The 15,631-nt window shown below is 43.8% G+C and overlaps 1 protein-coding gene across 1 annotated transcript in view; it reads left to right on the top strand.

The window, feature by feature from the left end:
- Itih5 (inter-alpha-trypsin inhibitor heavy chain 5) overlaps positions 1-15,091 on the top strand; it is a 94,715-nt gene extending 79,624 nt beyond the window's left edge. The window contains exons 9-14 of the mRNA XM_028764931.1: positions 1,145-1,454; positions 3,788-4,347; positions 5,753-5,806; positions 8,659-8,775; positions 11,084-11,461; positions 14,208-15,091. Of these exons, the coding sequence (XP_028620764.1) occupies positions 1,145-1,454; positions 3,788-4,347; positions 5,753-5,806; positions 8,659-8,775; positions 11,084-11,461; positions 14,208-14,542 (1,754 nt within the window). The 3' untranslated portion in view covers positions 14,543-15,091. The remainder of the gene's footprint in view (positions 1-1,144; positions 1,455-3,787; positions 4,348-5,752; positions 5,807-8,658; positions 8,776-11,083; positions 11,462-14,207) is intronic.
- The last annotated feature ends 540 nt before the right edge of the window (positions 15,092-15,631 follow it).

Below are 15,631 nucleotides of genomic sequence, written 5' to 3' on the forward strand. Positions count from 1 at the left end.
TCCTCCTCCTCCTCCTCCTCTTCCTCCTCCTCTTCTTCCTCCTACTCCTCCTCTTTCTTCTTCTTCTTCTTCTTTTTCTTCTTCTTCTTTTCTCTTTTGATACAGTTGCACTGTATAGTCCAGGATGACCTCAAACTCTCAGTAATCCTCCTGCCTCAGCTTTCTGAGTGCTGGGAATAGACATATCCACCACTATGTCCAGCTTCTAGTCTGTTTGTTTTGAGGACAGAAAGCAATTATGGAAATAACTTGGTTTTTTAAAACATAGTACATTTTTCCATTCCAGCACAACTCATACATTTTACTAAAAATGGTATTTCGAATGTGAAAACGTGTTGACATATATATTTTATCTCATGCCAATTATTTAAAAACAACCCAATGAGGTGGCTGGAGAGATCGCTCAGCAGTTAAGAGCACTGACTGCTCTTCCAGAGGTCCTGAGTTTAATTCCTAACAACTACATGGTGACTCACAGCCATCTGTAATGGGATTTGATGCCTTCTTCTGGTGTGTCTGAAGATTGCTAAAGCACACCCATATAAATAAAATAAATAAATCTTTTTGAAAAATGCGTTAAAATGAGGGAGTTTGGTGTACACATTTTATCTCAAGCCTCTAGAAGGAATCATCAAAAGAAACAGATGTCCAACACTCCATTAAGCACAGAATTCTGATGGTGGATGTGGCTGATAAGTGGAATGGAATTTTTAGGCAATCCAGAAACACAACTACAGCAGGCTCTTTCCCCCTCAGCCAATCAACTGCCAACTTCCCCATACACCAAGAAAGTTGTTTAGCATATACTTACGTCCCTGTCTGGTCACTTTAACCAGAGAGCTGACTACAAACACCTTTTCAGGGGAGTATGGCTGGGGTGGTGCGTGTGTGTGTGTGTGTGTGTGTGTGTGTGTGTGTGTGTGTTCACCTCCCCGTCACAGGAGAAGGTTTTATGGTAGGATAATTCTGAATCACTTAGCAAACACTTGTTAGCAAACACTTGTCAGATTTCTAGATAGACCAGAAAGTCACCACCACTATATCTAAGAACTAACCAGACTCTGAGTGGCCAAAGGCTAGCTGCAGCCCTGACTGTGCACTCAGAGGTAGAAGCCATGAGCTGTCCTGTGTTGATGTCCTACAGGCACAGACATCAATGGGGCCCTTCAGACTGCCATCAAACTGCTCAACAACTACGTGGCCCAGAATGACATTGAAGATCGAAGTGTGTCCCTCATCATCTTCCTCACCGATGGGAAACCCACCTTCGGGGAGACCAATACCCTCAAGATTCTCAGCAATACCAAGGAAGCCACTGGAGGTCAGATCTGCATCTTTACCGTCGGCATCGGCAATGACGTGGACTACAAACTGTTAGAGAAACTTTCGCTGGAGAACTGCGGTCTCACACGGCACGTTCTCGAGGAGGAGAAGGCTGGAGCACAACTTATTGGGTTTGTTGTCCATCTTCTCATATCCAGGGGCTGGGGGCAGATGTAGTAAGAACCCAGAGCTAAGGGGGCCTTTTACTGGGCCATATTCTCTCATCTGCTGGAAATGAAGACAGCTCATTGCGTTCAGGAGTGTTACAGTGAGCTTTATTCTTATATTTAAATTTATTTTTAATTATTTCTTTTTGTAGCACTGGTAATTGAGCCCAGGGGCTTGTGTATACTAGACAAATGATTCACTCACCAGTGAGCTAGCCCTTCTGTAATTTTGGTTTGAGATGTGGACCTTGCTAAATTCCCCCAAGTGGCCTTGAGTTTGTTATCCTGTTCCCTCCGACCCTACCGTTTTTGGTAATCCTTGTGTGTGCCACCATGCCTGGCTCTTAATGTTTTTTTTTTCTTGAAACTATTCAAATTTGAGGTTAATATGTGACTTTAGGTAGGCTTTAAAGACTGTCTCTGCCTCAGTTTCCTCTTCTGCCAAAATGAGAATTATAACCGAGGACAGTTTAATAGGAAAACTTGTAAAGATTCAACACGAGTATTGCATATTAGTGATCAGTTGAGGTTACGGTCAACATCCTGATATTTTGAATAACTGGAAAAGTGATCATACTGTAATTTGAAGTGAAACGACCGATTAAAACTGATGAAAACTTAAAAACATTTTTTGAAGTAGTGGAAGAAGATAGAACTTTTGTATTCTAAGTCAGAATTAACTTGTGTCAGACACCATGTGATTTCGATATTTGTTGAAGGAAGGATTGTCCCCAGATTCAGTCCCATGTACTTCAATCTGCATTGTGCAAATATGGGATCTATTTCAAAGGAATAGTCTGCTTGATCTAGATTTCAGTTGCCACAATCAAAGGAATTTATGAATGATCAGCCCGTCTCTAAGATACACAAACAACACAGGTGAGTGCTATGGGACTGGCTAACAGTTTTCTCAGAGGATTGTGAGCACATAGATCTGCCTCCTATCTTATAAAACCTTATCCAAAACCAGATTTAAAGAGAGAAACCCTACTGCACCGTGTAGCAGAACCAGAGTTTAATCAGGTGACAGGGAAAAGCAATTGCATTGAAACCCATTATCTAAACTGCCATTGTCAGAAATGCTCTCCATACCTTGCATTGCCAGACAACTTAAAACAAGCCATGGATTTTCTACATTCATTATCTCCTATGATCCTCACACATATCTAGAAGATAAGTGTAGAAGCCAAGATGCCCCACAGACATATCTAGCTGTAATGGCTTCCTAAGTGGTTTATTTAAGTCTCCTTAATGGTTAATAAAGGTTAGTCTCTGCTCCTGTATAGTCAGGAACCAACTGGGGCTCTGTGCCCCACTCCTTAGGCATCATTCTTATCTGCAGTGTTGAAATGGAGTCACTGTCATTTCTGATCTCTAGACCCAACAGGAAGAAAAGAAACAGAAGTGAACATGGGCCATTTTACTACAACCACATGTCTCGGAAGACGTACATATGGCTCCTGATTATATTGCACGGGTGAAATCATGATCTCATGACATAGCTGTCTGCAACAAAGGCTGTAGATTTTGCTTTGTAGGCAGATGGGCACATGCTCAGTTAGAAAACTATAGTTCAAAAGGAGCGAATAGACAGAGGGAGACAGCTAGTGACTCTGCAAGATACTCTTAACTTCTCAGGCCTATGGATGACATTTGAGGAAATGGAGCTACACGTCCTAAAGCAAGGAAGTAGAGACAAACCCCCATGGCCCTCACTTTCTAGACTCTTAGAAGGGAAAAGTTAATAGTAGCATCACTGCTTAGCAAGAAGCAGCCATGTAACAGTCCCACAGGAAATGCCAATAGAAACAAATACTGTGTCACACAAAAGTGCTATCTAAGGTCCAGGTGGGCTTCCCAAGTTTAATGTGTTGTCCCAAGTACCTTCATAACATATTGTTGATTTTAAAGAACAAACTGTAAATAGAACTTTGAGAAACTTAGGTGTGTCCTGCAGAAATTTATCAGGTGTTTTGAGAAATTTTGAAATTATATCACATGAAGACTATTTCAAGAAAATAAGGATTGGTTAGGCAGTGGGAGATTTTGATTGATTCTAAGGAGGCTGCTGTCTTCCTTGCTCTGCAGATGTGGAAGCTCTGTAAAATGGTGAGTGTTCACTCGTTAGAGGGACTTAGGTCACTGCTGTGTCGTCTGCTGTTAAAACACCTAACAATGAAGTAGGGGGCGCAATCACGTGCACACTCAGACCCATACCCTCTGAGAGTCTGATTTCCTTCAGGACTGACCACCTGTAGCCCAGCCAGGTCTTGATTCTTTCTGTCCTACCTCTGCAGGTTCTACGATGAGATCCGGACCCCGCTTCTTTCTGACATCCGTGTAGATTATCCTCCTGACGTAGTAGAGCATGCAACCAAAACCCTGTTCCCCAACTACTTCAATGGCTCTGAGATCGTGATTGCAGGGAAGATGGCAGACAAGAAGTCTGATCAGCTGAAGGTGGAGGTCACTGCCAGCAACAGTAAGAAATTTGTCATCCTGAAACGAGACATCCCCGTGGAATCCCGGAAGATGGGGAATGATGTCTCAGTCACCCCTGGCTCGGCCAGTGATGGTGGGAAGGACCTCAATCACATCGAGCGTCTTTGGAGCTACCTCACTGTAAAGGAGCTGCTGAGCTCCTGGGTGCAGAGCAACAGTGAGCGAGAGAAAGAGCAGCTGAGGCAGAAGGCCCAGGATTTAGCCTTGAACTACCACTTCCTCACCCCATTCACCTCCCTGAAGCTGAAGAAACCAGGGCTCCACACAAATCAGCTGGAGGACACCCACGGCATGTCTGCAGCCACAGGACCTGCAACAGTGGTGCAGAACCTTCGAGAGGCTGGCACGCAGCCAGGTAGCACAGCCTCAGGGGTAGCCTTTGTATTAGAGCTAATTCCTTGTAAGGCCAAGGGAACCTCAACAGAAGTCTGGTTTATTTTTTCTTTTTATCGTATTGTAATATTATAAACAATGACTCTGCCTGAAGGGCACAGTCACCAGATGCTACCTCAAACAGCTATACTTGTTCTAAACTGTAGCTCCCAAAAGCGTGGAAAAGAATGGCAAGAAGCTGAGAAATGTTCCCCACTGAAGTGAGCTGTTGAGTTTGAGCTCAGCCTGGGCTATGTAGTAAGATCCTGTCTCAACAAGACAGAAACAAATAGTATATATTCATTTAAAACCAACATGTGCACTCTTGAAAATTCGTGATTTATACACCACTCCTTTTGATGAGAGTTGACAGAGTTCTTAGTGACAGGAGAAAACTTAAACTAAAGCCAAGGGCCACATCATCGGTACTACCAACATGTGGAAAGTGGGGCTGATTTTTAATGGGTAACATCTTTATTGTTCTTGTCAAGTTTCCATCTCCTAGAAAGGAGCCTGAAATTAATCAGGCCCTCCTAGAATCACACAAATGCTGGCTAATTTATTTCTCACATTAAACTCTGACAAGCACTTACAACAGCAGAGAGAACATGAAGTTCAACTCCACAGACCCTCCCAAGCAGCTAAGACAGACTTAGGGACCTCCCCAAGAGTACAGTCACTTACCTGTAAGTGGGGATAGTAGGAAGTTTCATGAAGGACTATTGCCAACAGTGAATATGAAGCCAGTGTCCTTTGGTATAGAATGAGTGTTCTATTAATACCAGATGCCTCTCCCGTGGGGTGTGTAGTCCTGGGAATGTATTGAGGATTTCAGGCCATTCAGCACAGGCTGTCTCCCATCTCAGATAGATGAAGCATCTGCTGGCAGTTAGTGAGACTTCATCCTGGTCTACTTATATAAAATGTTATTACATTTATTTATTGTGCGAGTGTGTTCCTGTGGGGAGGGGTAAAGGTGGGGAAGGGCAGTGTGCAGAATACAAGTACAAACCAGAGGACAATTTGAGGAGGTTGCTTTCCCCTCTACCCTGTGGGTCTCAGGTATTGAACACAGGTTTTCAGGCTTGGTGACAAGGTGAGTGACTTTACCTGCTGAATCATTTCCCTGATCCTGAATCATTTTTGGAGGATCTTTTCAGTTCTTGCTTTTGGTTTTGTTTTATTATTTGATATAGAGTCACACTCTATAGCCCGGGCTTGCCTGGAATTTGTGATCTTTGGCTTTTTAATTCTCGGGGTTATTATAAATATATCTGAAAGCTGTTGTGTATTTCTGGTCTCCACCTGCTGCTCTCTGTGCTTCTCCACACATTTTAAACACATCTTTTAAAAAATCTTTCAGCTATTCTTTTTTGTGTCCTTTTCAGAACCCACTCTCAAGAAACCATATGATCCAAGAATTAAAATCTCTAAAACATCAGGTAAGTAAATGTGTAATTTAGTGTAAGAAATTTGTGAGTTCTCTGAAGCCAGTAAAAAGAAAACGGTAGCTCACAGAACACACCCTCATTCCCCTGTGTTGTTCAGAAGCAGCATGAGCAGTGAACAAGAACTATCCCGAGCCATTGTATAAACACCAAGGAGATGACCCAGCCTGGCAGGAGTGCCAGCAAAGGAGGTGGAGAGTGGAGGTTCACTCTGCTCGTTGCTGGGTTTTATAGAGCTGAAGTGTGCTTCCAGCATCTACTATCCCAGAGTTTAAAACGGCGTTACAAAAATAAAGATGTCTGGCTGTACAGGAAGGAGTTTTTTGTTTTGTCTTGTTTTTTTTTTGTGTGTTTTTGAATCCTTAGCTTAGAAGGGAAGCACACACTGAAGAAGTAGTAAAATTTCCTTTTGGCAGCATCTTCTAAGAATGTAATATACTAAGAATCCGGATGGAAGGACATCTGGGTGTTGTTCTCCCAATGTCCACATCTTCCTTTGTAAGTTTTTGTTCTTTCCTTTCTGCTGATGAGCCAGAAATGTGTGTTTACAAAGCCAGGGCATTCCAGTGATGTTCACCCCCCTACCTGAGGGGATAGAAGCTCAGAGCGTCCCACAGAAGGAAGGTGCTTTCTTATGGCTTGTGAGTTGTGGAATACAAGCAAAGCTTTCTTGTGGATGCTGCCTGCAGTGATGACTGCTGGGCTCCTCCATACACTCTTGGAACTAGTGAATGACTTCCCTTGTGTGAGGATGGGGACGGGGGCAGGGGGAGTTATGTTTTCAATGTATCATTTCTTAGGTTCCTTACACATTTTATTTGAGTCAGGATCTCCTCCTGAGATCCACTCGATTCACCATTGCTGAGATTAAAAAGCGCAGTCTACCAGATCTGGCTTTCTACATGCGTTTTAGGGATTGAGTGCAGATTCCTCTACTTGGGAGGCAGCTGCCTTTACTGACTGAGCTATCTCTCGAGTCCTCACCTTCTGTTTCTTTATGTTGCCATTCACATGGGGCTTGAGGCTCTTCACAGTGAGAGCTGCTGAGTTCATTCAATGCCTTTTCTGAGAGATAGTGCCAGAGTCACAGGAAAGATGTGGATTTCCCTGCAGTTTGGAAAGACTGAAGTCCTCCAGGCTTACAGTTCCAACACACACACACACACACACACACACACAGCCACACAGATACATGCGCGCATGCACATTTCCCATCTACATATTCACACAGAACAGAGAGTTATTCTGTAGTAAGAGAAGACTATGGGTATTGACTCTGAGAGTCTGCTGAGAAAGAGACAATATTGCTTATCTTCAGCAGAGGTGGAAACAGGAAGAAAAGGCATAGAATAGGGCTGAGGCTTATAGTCTCATCTGTGTGACCCAAAAGGGACACTTGCACCATTAACACTGACTACGATATTCAGCCTTCTAGTAACTTTTATGCTTTACCCATCACTGACTGAATGTGGACTGATCATTAGTGCCAAGGGTTACAGGCAGCTCACACTGTAAATGCTTATGAGGCTGTGTAGCGGGAGTGTCCAACCTTTCATGTTATGACATGATGTTGCAATCTACAAAATTTACATTCTAGAACCTACAAATAGGTTGCAAAAAGGAAAAGAAAATTCCACAATGAGGTCGGGGGTTGGGGGATGGGGGATGGCTTAGTAAGAGCACTTGTACAAGCATGAGGACCTGAGTTCAAATCCCAGCAGCGAGATGCCACATGCACATCTGTAAGTCAGTACTATGGGGATTGCTGGCTGACAGCCTAGCTCTAGATTCAGTGAATAAGGCAGAGAGTGACAGAGAGGGATACTTCCATGTGCACAGACACAAACGCTTGTGCACGTGTGAAAATACACACACACACATACATATGCTCACTCAAAAAATTCCATAATATTTGAGTAAGTTTAAATCCTGTTCATAGCTGTATCCTCAGGATGAGGGTTGGACACACCAGACTGTGTTGGAGAAAGAGTATTTGCCATGTAATTCTTACCATAGATAAGTAAAGATATTATTATTATTATTACTATTATTATCATTATTTAAAAGAGTTATTTATTTATGAGTTCACTGTAGCTGTCTTCACACACACCAGAAGAGGGCATCAGACTCCATTACAGATGGTTGTGAACCACCATAAGGTTGTTGGGAATTGAACTCAGACCTCTGGAAAAGCAATCAGCACTCTGAACCACCGAGCCATCTCTCCAGAGCCCTCTTTTTTTTTTTAAAGATTTATTTATTTTTATTTTATGAGCTTGACGGTTTTGCCTGCATGCATGTCTGTGTACCACTTACATGCAATGTCCAGAGAGACCAGAGGAGGGTGTCTGATTCCCTGGAACAGGAGTTATGAACAGTTGTAAGCTTCCATGAAGGTACTAGAAACTGAAGTTGGGTCCTCTTCGGGGGGGAGGGGAAAAGGAATGGGAAGCCAGTGCTCTTAGTCACTGAGCCGTCTCTCAAGCTCTGGGTTTTTGTCCCTTGATTAGACAGTTAAGGGACAAAGAAATTAATAGGAGTGTCCACATGGGAAGTCAAACTCAGTAGTCATAGAAAATCTCCCTTCGATTTTAATATCATCTTACCTCTCAAAGCCTAGTCTGAAGTGTGATGGGAACACCATCACATCTGAATTCAGGAGAACAGAAGTGGGTGTGCCCTCACTGTGTGCTGACTGAGTAGCCTTGGGCCGTCGCTACTCTTCTGTACATTTTCCTTATTTAGAATCAATATTCTTGCAACACTATGATTATGATTAAACAAATGATCCATCTTATAACATAAAGTAGTATTTAACCAATAATTTTTTTTCTTACTCCTGGTAGTGGACGGTGATCCTCATTTTGTAGTGGATTTCCCCTTAAGCAAACTCACTGTCTGCTTTAACATTGATGGAGAGCCTGGGGACATCCTACGACTGGTCTCTGATCACCTGGACTCTGGTAAGTTCTACCTTTCCTTGTGGTCCCTAGTCAAAGAAAGTGGACATTTCATACTCTGTTCTGAATATGAATGACCAGTTATAGAACGGAGACATTCTCTGAGTGGACAGTTATAGAAGAAGGGAGACATCCTAAAAATCCAAAAACAAAGAGAAAGAAAGAAAGAAAGAAAGAAAGAAAGAAAGAAAGAAAGAAAGAAAGAGAGGAAAAAGAAAGATAGAAAGAAAGAAAAGAAAAGGAAAGAAAAGAAAAGAAAAGAAAAGAAAAGAAAAAAAAGACACCATCCTGCAGTCAGGTCCCCAGGCCAATCCAAAATAGACAGTCTGTCCTTGAGACTCTTTTTCTCAGGTGATTCTAGGTTGTGTCAAGTTGACAAGGTTCACCACCACACAGGCCTTTCTAACCTCAGAGTTAAATCTCTAATAAATAAATAAATTTATAATTTGAGAATCATCTAGCACTGAGCCAGCCACCTACCCATATTCCTTCCTGGAAGCGCTCCTCTTAAGAGCCCTATAAGGTTTGAATGTGTAACATCCTTCACAGTTCATGTTTTGAGTGCTTTGTCTCCCGATTACGACACTGTCTGAGAAGCTATAGAACTCTCAGGGTATAAAGGCTTACTTGGAGGAAGTGAGTCACTATGATTGACTCTTGGGGAAGGGCACATATATTTTACCTGGCTCCTTGCTGCAATGCTATCTGCTTCCTGGTCCCCCATTAAGGCTCTCTGACACACATTCCCGTACCACAGAGAGAGCTGCCTCTACCCTGACTTCTTTACCTAATAAACTGAAATCCCATACATTATCAAATTTATCCCCAAATATTTCATGTACAATGGCATCTGCTTATTGTTCAGTGGCAGACCACTGAACTCTGGGATCTAGCCTCCAGGTCTCACAGAAGTCTGGAAAGTTTCAGTTGTGCTTATAAGGAAGTAAACAGAGAAGTTGCATTCAGTGGCTGGCTCTCGATGGCTTTCAAATAAGCCTCTTTCTGTGATATGCTCCCCAAACTCCCTTAAGTTTTATACTGCTAGTTTTGTAAGACAAGGAACTTCAAATTAATATCTTAACTGATTTATCCAAGAGTAAACACATATTAAGTAGAAGTAATTGGCCTTCTGAATTAAAAGTCATTTGAAATTTGGATTCTGTTCAGTGACATCAAAGGATCTCTAAATTATGATTGTTGCCAGCTTAGAGACACAATGCCCATCATGTAGACACAATGCCACAGTGGCAGACACTTGAGTGACACTGGAATAAAAGTACATGAGGTATTAACCACTTTATATGGCAGTTTGACCTAAACCTATTCCTTATTCCTATATTTGAACATGGAGAGAAGCTCATTCATGTCATTCATGCATTCACTCACTCAGTCAGCAGCTGCTAAGTGGCCGATAGGTATAGTCCAGACAACAGTCTTGGTGGCAGATACAAAGATAAGAAAGGCGGAAGAAAACTCATTAGATACTATCTATGGCTTTCTGTAAAAAGTTATAAAATGTGTGACATCGAAATCCTAAGGGAGAGAATTTTATTTTGGCTCCCAGTTTCAGAGTTCATAATATGTGGCTCCATCAATTCTGGGCCCATGGTGAGGGAAAGAGTCCTGGTGGCAGAGTATGGGACAGACAGGGATGGCCTCATGGATGGTGGGTGATAGATAGATCATGTATCCGACACCAGTGAAATGAGCCAACTTAAGCCAGATTAGAGTATATGAAAGGCGGGTTTCTTGGGAAGCTGTTCTCTGGTGGGTAAGCTCACTGGCCCCAAGAACCAAGGCCAGGGAAGTCACCATGGGGAAAGGAGGGGGAAGGGAAGGAGAGAGAAAGTGAGAGAAGGTGCACAGAGAGAAGAGAGGAAGAGAGAGAGAGAGCAACCAAAATGCCTAGACTACATAGGAAGCAGCCTCTGGGGGAAGAGTAGCCTAGACTCTGTGCTGGAAAGTTGGGGACAGGGTAGGGACTGAGGAATACTGGGAGAACCTAGAGGCCTGGTGTGCTTTGGTATGTAAAACATGCACCTCAGTCCCTTGTTTCCAGGTCTGAAACCAAACATCAGGAAGTAGGAGAAACAGTAAGGCTGCTAGGAGATATCCCAGGAGTTCATCTTCCAAATGACCTATTCCATCCAGCTGGCCCCTACCTCCTAATTTCCAAAACCTCTTATAACAGAACCACCACCTGAGAGATGAGCCTTTTGGAGAGACAGTTCATGCCCAAATCATAACAGATGCCTTCAGCCAGAAAATAAACGTGGATTTTCTAACCTCTGTTCTTTTCTTGGCCTCTGAGGTGTGACCGTGAATGGAGAGCTTATTGGGGCCCCCGCACCTCCAAATGGTCACAAGAAACAGCGCACATACTTCCGCACCATTACCATCCTCGTCAACCGGCCAGAGAGATCTTACCTGGAGATCACACCGAACAGGGTCATCCTGGATGGCGGAGACAGGCTGGTCCTCCCCTGCAACCAGAGTGTGGTGGTAGGGAGTCGAGGACTGGAGGTGTCGGTGTCTGCCAACGCCAACGTGACCGTCACCATCCAGGGCACCATTGCCTTTGTCATCCTCATTCATCTTTACAAAAAGCCAGCACCCTTCCAGAGAAACCACCTGGGCTTCTACATCGCCAACAGCAAAGGCCTTTCCGACAATTGCCACGGACTGTTAGGTAGGTGCCTGCATGCTGGGTCTGTGATCAGAGGGTAGAACTAGGTTTCCTCGAATGAAGCTCATATGGCCTAAATAATGAGCTTGACAGAAATTTACAGTGAGGGTGTGGTCCTTCTATGTTAATTTATCCTTCTTCATCATCTGGGGCCATAGTTTCAGGATCTCTCACAACTACTAGAATCTAAGGATGCTCAAAGTCCCTTGTAATAAAATGTGCAGAATTTACATAAAACCTACTCACAGTCTCCCCTGTTTTAAATAACTTCTGAATAACTACTTACTATACCCAAAGCAATGTCAGTGCTATGTAATTAGTTGCTGTACTGTACTGTACTGTTTATGGGTGACATAAACAGTATGTCTACATGTTCAGTCTCAGTGCATGCTTCCCCCATGCATTTTCAATCCACAGGTGGCATAGATGCTGGATCTTTACATGCAGAAAGTCCAACTTCATATGTAAGGGTGTCTTCATTAGGGTTTTACTGTGAACAGACACCATGACCAAGGCAAGTCTTATAAGGACAACATTTAATTGGGGCTAGCTTACCAGTTCAGCGATTCAGTCCATTATCATTATGACAAGAGCATGGCAGCATCCAGGCAGGTGTGGTGCAGGCAGAGCTGAGTTCTACATCTTCATCTGAAGGCTGCTATGAGGAAACTGGCTTCCAGGCAGCTAGGATGAGGGTCTTATAGCCCACGCCCACAATGACACACCTACTCCAACAAGGCCACAACTTCTTTTTTAAACAATTTTTAATACTTATTTTTTATTGGATATTTTATTTATTTACATTTCAGATGTTATCCCCTTTCCCCATTTCTACCTCCATTAGTCCCCTATCCCATCCCACCTCCTCCTTTTTGCTTTTGTACCATTTTAGTTACATGCAAGTAATAAGGTCAGTTCTAGATTGAGGAACTAGCAATACAATAGATGCAAATAGTTAAGGAACAAGCAAGGCAATAAACAAAATTCCTTGATCACTCCCATGATCACTATTTCTAAGGGCTTATCAGGATGACCAAAATATCTAAGCCTACTTCCCTGTCCTAGCCCAAAGTCATTTTCACATCTGAAGCCGACTTCCTTGTTCTAGCCTAATGTCAGATTCCTGCCTGAAGCCCATTTCCTTGTCTTTGACCAATGTCAGATTCTTGTCAAGCAGCCCATTTCCTTGTCCTTGGCCAATGTCAGATTCCTGCCAAGCACCCCCAAAAGCTCTCCATAACTCCCCTCTTTTTTATTTCATAAACAAGACTGAGCCTGTCTTAGGTCGTTATTGACAAGAATAATGCCACACCTTCTAATAGTGCCACTCCCTGGGCCTAGGATATACAAACCATCACAGGGTGTTTTTTTATGGGCCACTGGACCTAAGCTGGACCCTCCCTGGGGACATTCATTCATCCATTGCCCAGTCTATGATGGAGTCCATGCACCGGATTACATGAGGAGAGAGATGAGACTTTCCTCATTGTGGTCTGCCTCTTCTGTAAATTGCCCAGTTACTAATGCTGAGACAGCTAACGGAGTTAGTTAGCTTATCCTGCTAAATTGGGAAGGCAACATGATAGCAGGTAAGTAGGACATAGAGCCATGCCTTGCCTCTGCTCTCCTCGGTAAGGGATCCTTCCTCATCCTACACACTCGTTGTTGAGTAGAGATAGGGCAGCGGAAGCAATCAGCTCAGCTCAGCTCTGATACTCAGACTCAGATATCACTGGTAATTAGATTACCTTTTTGTATGTGTATGTGTGTTCATGTATGTGTGGGGTACATGTGCATGTGGGGGGTGGGGGTCAGAGGACAAGCCTGAGTATTGTCCTTAAATGCTTTCACTGGTTTTTGAGGCATTTCCCTAGCCCTGAAAATTGTATTCCTGTTTCAGGAGTAGGTCTCATGCACTAGTTCTCACTAGACTTCTGAAAATTTGAATTGATGAGAAGCAGTCATCCAAAGGTCTGGTTTCTTGCCATTCTGCAAGAAGAAACAGATCCAGGGCAGCCCAGCACTGAGCACGAGAGGTGGATGCCTTTCCTAGGGAGTCATCAGAATTGCTGTGAGAAGCAGGCAGGCCATGCTGGCTGGCCTTCTCAAACTCGAAATCTCATATGAGCCCTTTGCCCAAAAATAAAAACTGAGTCTTTTTCGGAGCTCCGTTTAGAAGGCAGGATTTCCTGGCACTTAAGCTCGCTGTGTTTCCTTGTGTCTGGATGCCAAGCATAAGCTCCATCCCACAGATGCAGATCCATGCCCCCGTTGGCCTGCAGCATGCCCTCGTTTGACCTGGGGGATGGGAGGCTGAGTGTCAGGGGTGAGCTGATTGCTTCCACTCCCTTAGCCCTACACAACACGAGTGTGTAGGATGAGGAAGGATCTCTTACCGAGGAGAGCAGAGATGAGGCATGGCTCTATGTCCTACTTACCTGCTACTATGTTGCCTTCCCAACTTAGCAGGACATTGTGCTAAATAACTCCATTTGCTGTCTCAGCATTGGCAACTGGGCAGTTTCCAGAAAAGGTAGACGACAATAAGAAAAATCTCATCTCTCCCCTCCTCACATAGTCCAGTGTATGGACTCCATCACAGACTGGGCAATGAATGAATGAATGAATGAATGAATGCCTTCAGGGAGGGTCCATTGATCCATGACAAACCCTCCTGCCCCTGACATCACCAACATTAGATTGAAGCTGCTGCCTGCATTCAACTTATATCAGTTTTCTCTCCTCTCAGGTCAGTTCCTGAACCAGGATGCCAAACTTGTAGGAGCTCCGGAAGAGTACGGCAAGAATCTGAGTAATCAGCCATTTCCTCCTCTGACAGAAGGGATGCCTGAGGCTATCCTGAAGGTGAAAGGGCGCAGAGTTCCAGTGGTCTGGAAACAAAGGAAGATTTACAATGGGCAAGCGCAAGTAGACTGCTGGTTTGACAGAAACAATGCCGCCAAGCTGATTGATGGCGTCTATAAGGACTACTTGGCATCTCATCCGTTTGACACAGAGAATGCACTGAGCATGAACATGTCCAGGAAAGCTGAGACAGACAGCCCTCATAAGGAGAGCATCTAAAAGGGAAGTGACATTGGGTCTACTCTGGATGCAACTCTTCTTGTTACACGTGGCTATCTTGGCTCTTGCTATGCGCTGTACTGCGTAGCCTGCCCCCTGGTGGAGTGGAGGTCCAATGTCTCCTAGAGCAGTGAACCAGGGCAGGGAGCTGGAATGAAAATACTACATTCTACTTCCCTTCCTGCCTTCTTCATCCCATCTATACTAGATAGAAATGGTAGCGCCAAGAGGAGTAATTAAGAAAAATCGTGTAACACCTGGCTTACCCATCTTTTTCTGAGGAAGCGGGGTTGCCATGGCATTTGTTTTCTCTGTAACAGTGTCTGAGTTTGGCCACTCTGCTATTTGCCCTATATTAATGCTTCAGAAGCTCTCTTTTCAGTTGCCTTCTCCAGATGGTGCTCTCAACCTCTCCTTCCAAGGTCATTTACATCGAGGCCAGACCACCAATTATGCACACAAATAGTTTGAACATTGGATCTCTAAACAGCTATGTCTTTTCTTAGCAGAAGGTATTTTTTTTTCCTGCTGTGGAATCTTGCCCAGTCAATATCCCAGATACTGATCTCGTCCTGATTGGCTTTGCAGGTCACTTGGCCTTGCTGGTGGGTGTTTTTCAATTTATTCCAATAAACCAAGTGATTTTTAATAAATAGGAAAACTCCCCACGGATGTCTTTTACTGGCTTTCCTCGGTGCTGGAGAGCCAGCTAGTTGACAAATAAACCTTCTACTCAGAGGAGTTTAGCTTTTGCTGTAATTCCAACACCTTTTTGTTGTTGTTGTTTTTTCCTTTGGATGCCCAGGAATAATAAATCAGACGGGAACAGTGCATGACAGACAGATGCAGCCTAGAGTAGAGTAAGCGGCTCAGCCTACCTGTGGGAGGAATCAACTTCTACATTCTCAGAGGGAAGTGGACCCATGCCTACACTCATGGAGGCTGCACCATGGCCTAGCAGAGCCATCTGCAGAAGACAGGGCCCATCAATATTCCATCCAGGATGGGAGAGGGATCATGAGGCCCTGTTCCTGCCTAAAATGCTATGGGTGGTTAATAGTTGCTGGAGAAGGGGCTGGACACATCCCT

Source organism: Grammomys surdaster, unplaced genomic scaffold (assembly GCF_004785775.1).
Source record: "Grammomys surdaster isolate TR1022 unplaced genomic scaffold, NIH_TR_1.0 146, whole genome shotgun sequence".
Lineage (NCBI taxonomy): Eukaryota > Metazoa > Chordata > Mammalia > Rodentia > Muridae > Grammomys > Grammomys surdaster.